At 60.2% G+C, this 1,328-nt stretch overlaps 1 protein-coding gene across 1 annotated transcript in view; it reads right to left on the bottom strand.

The window, feature by feature from the left end:
• The window catches only part of LOC102424387 (zinc finger protein 304), a 14,453-nt gene extending 13,585 nt beyond the window's left edge, over nt 1-868 (bottom strand). Inside the window, 2 exon segments of the mRNA XM_023748254.1 lie at nt 78-204; nt 845-868. Of these exon segments, the coding sequence (XP_023604022.1) occupies nt 78-111 (34 nt within the window). The 5' untranslated portion in view covers nt 112-204; nt 845-868.
• Nucleotides 869-1,328: the final 460 nt, after the last annotated feature.

The raw sequence follows: 1,328 nt of genomic DNA, 5'->3' as shown, positions 1-1,328 counted from the left end.
AATGTGTTTTCAATCCACTAAGCTGGGGGGAGTGGGGGATTTCCCCCGTAGCAACAGGTCACGGGGCCGGGACTCACCCAGGGAGGACACGAGGGCGAAGTTCTCCAGCATCACGTCCCGGTACAGGCGCCGCTGAGCCTCGTCCAGAAGCCCCCACTCCTCCCGGGAGAAGTACACGAACACGTCCTCGAAGGTCACACAGCCCTGGGGACGGGGACAGCTCAGCCCACAGGCAGCAAAGCACCCCTCCCAGCTCTCACTGCTCCCACGGGCACCCCGGGCCCCCGTCCTCCCCAGCCCTCAGCTCCCAGAAGACACCAGGCCTCGGCACGGCTGGCGCCCCCTGTCCCCCTATAACCTCTGATCTCCGAGTCCAGCCCAGAGCGGGAGCAACTGGTGAGCCAAGAGACACTGTTAGGGGCAGAAACAGACTATTGGGGAGCAGCTATCGTTCTAAGAAACAGGAATTGCCCTGACCGGTGTGGCTCAGTGGATAGAGCATCAGCCTGCGGACTGAAGGGTCCCAGGTTTGATTCCGGTCAAGGGCATGTACCTTGGTTGCAGGCACATCCCCAGTGGGGAGTGTGCGGGAGGCAGCTGATCGATGTTTTTAACTCTCTATCCCTCTCCCTTCCTCTCTGTAAAAAATCAGTAAATATAAAAAAAATAAAAATAAAAAAGAAATAGGAATCATGGTCTGTTAACCGTGACTGTTTGGCTCTGATGAAAGAAAACACATTCTGACGTGGCTGGGAGCTGCACATGGGGTCTGAGAGCTTATTTATATATACACACATATAAATAAAATAATGGGAGACAGCGACCTAACCATCAAAGGACCTACGTGGAGTCCCAGGTAACCCAGGGCTGTCCGTGTTGGAACAGACACTCACTTAGGATCCGACCCGTCTCCGCTGAACGGGCTCACATAGTGACAGGCAGCCGGACCCTTGGACTGTCCGGGTTCAAGTCCATGCAAACTGGGGGTCTGGCAGGAAGGGGCTCCCCCCACCCCCACCAGCCAGTCCCCCGAGTGTCGCCCAGACCCAGGCCTCCCTCCATAGGTTTCCACGCTCCCCGCTCCCCCTCCCGCCCGCCTCGCTGCCAGGCTCCGTGCTGCCGCCAGGGGACCCCGAGGAACGAGATGTGCGTTAAATCAGCCCCGTCCTCTGCGCCCCAAACTTTCCCCCGGGAAGCGCAGTTCCCCAAGCCGCCCCGCCAGCCCCGACCCCCCCAGCCCCACCTCCAAGCCTTTCGCGATGCCTGTCCCGGGGCCCGGCCGGCCCTGCCCGACCCATTCCCCACGCAGAACCCGGACCCCGGCCCGG

This window comes from Myotis lucifugus, unplaced genomic scaffold, assembly GCF_000147115.1.
Source record: "Myotis lucifugus unplaced genomic scaffold, Myoluc2.0 scaffold_1230, whole genome shotgun sequence".
Classification (NCBI taxonomy): domain Eukaryota; kingdom Metazoa; phylum Chordata; class Mammalia; order Chiroptera; family Vespertilionidae; genus Myotis; species Myotis lucifugus.
Note: the sequence above shows the minus strand (reverse complement) of the source record. Positions and strands in the feature narration are given on the sequence as shown.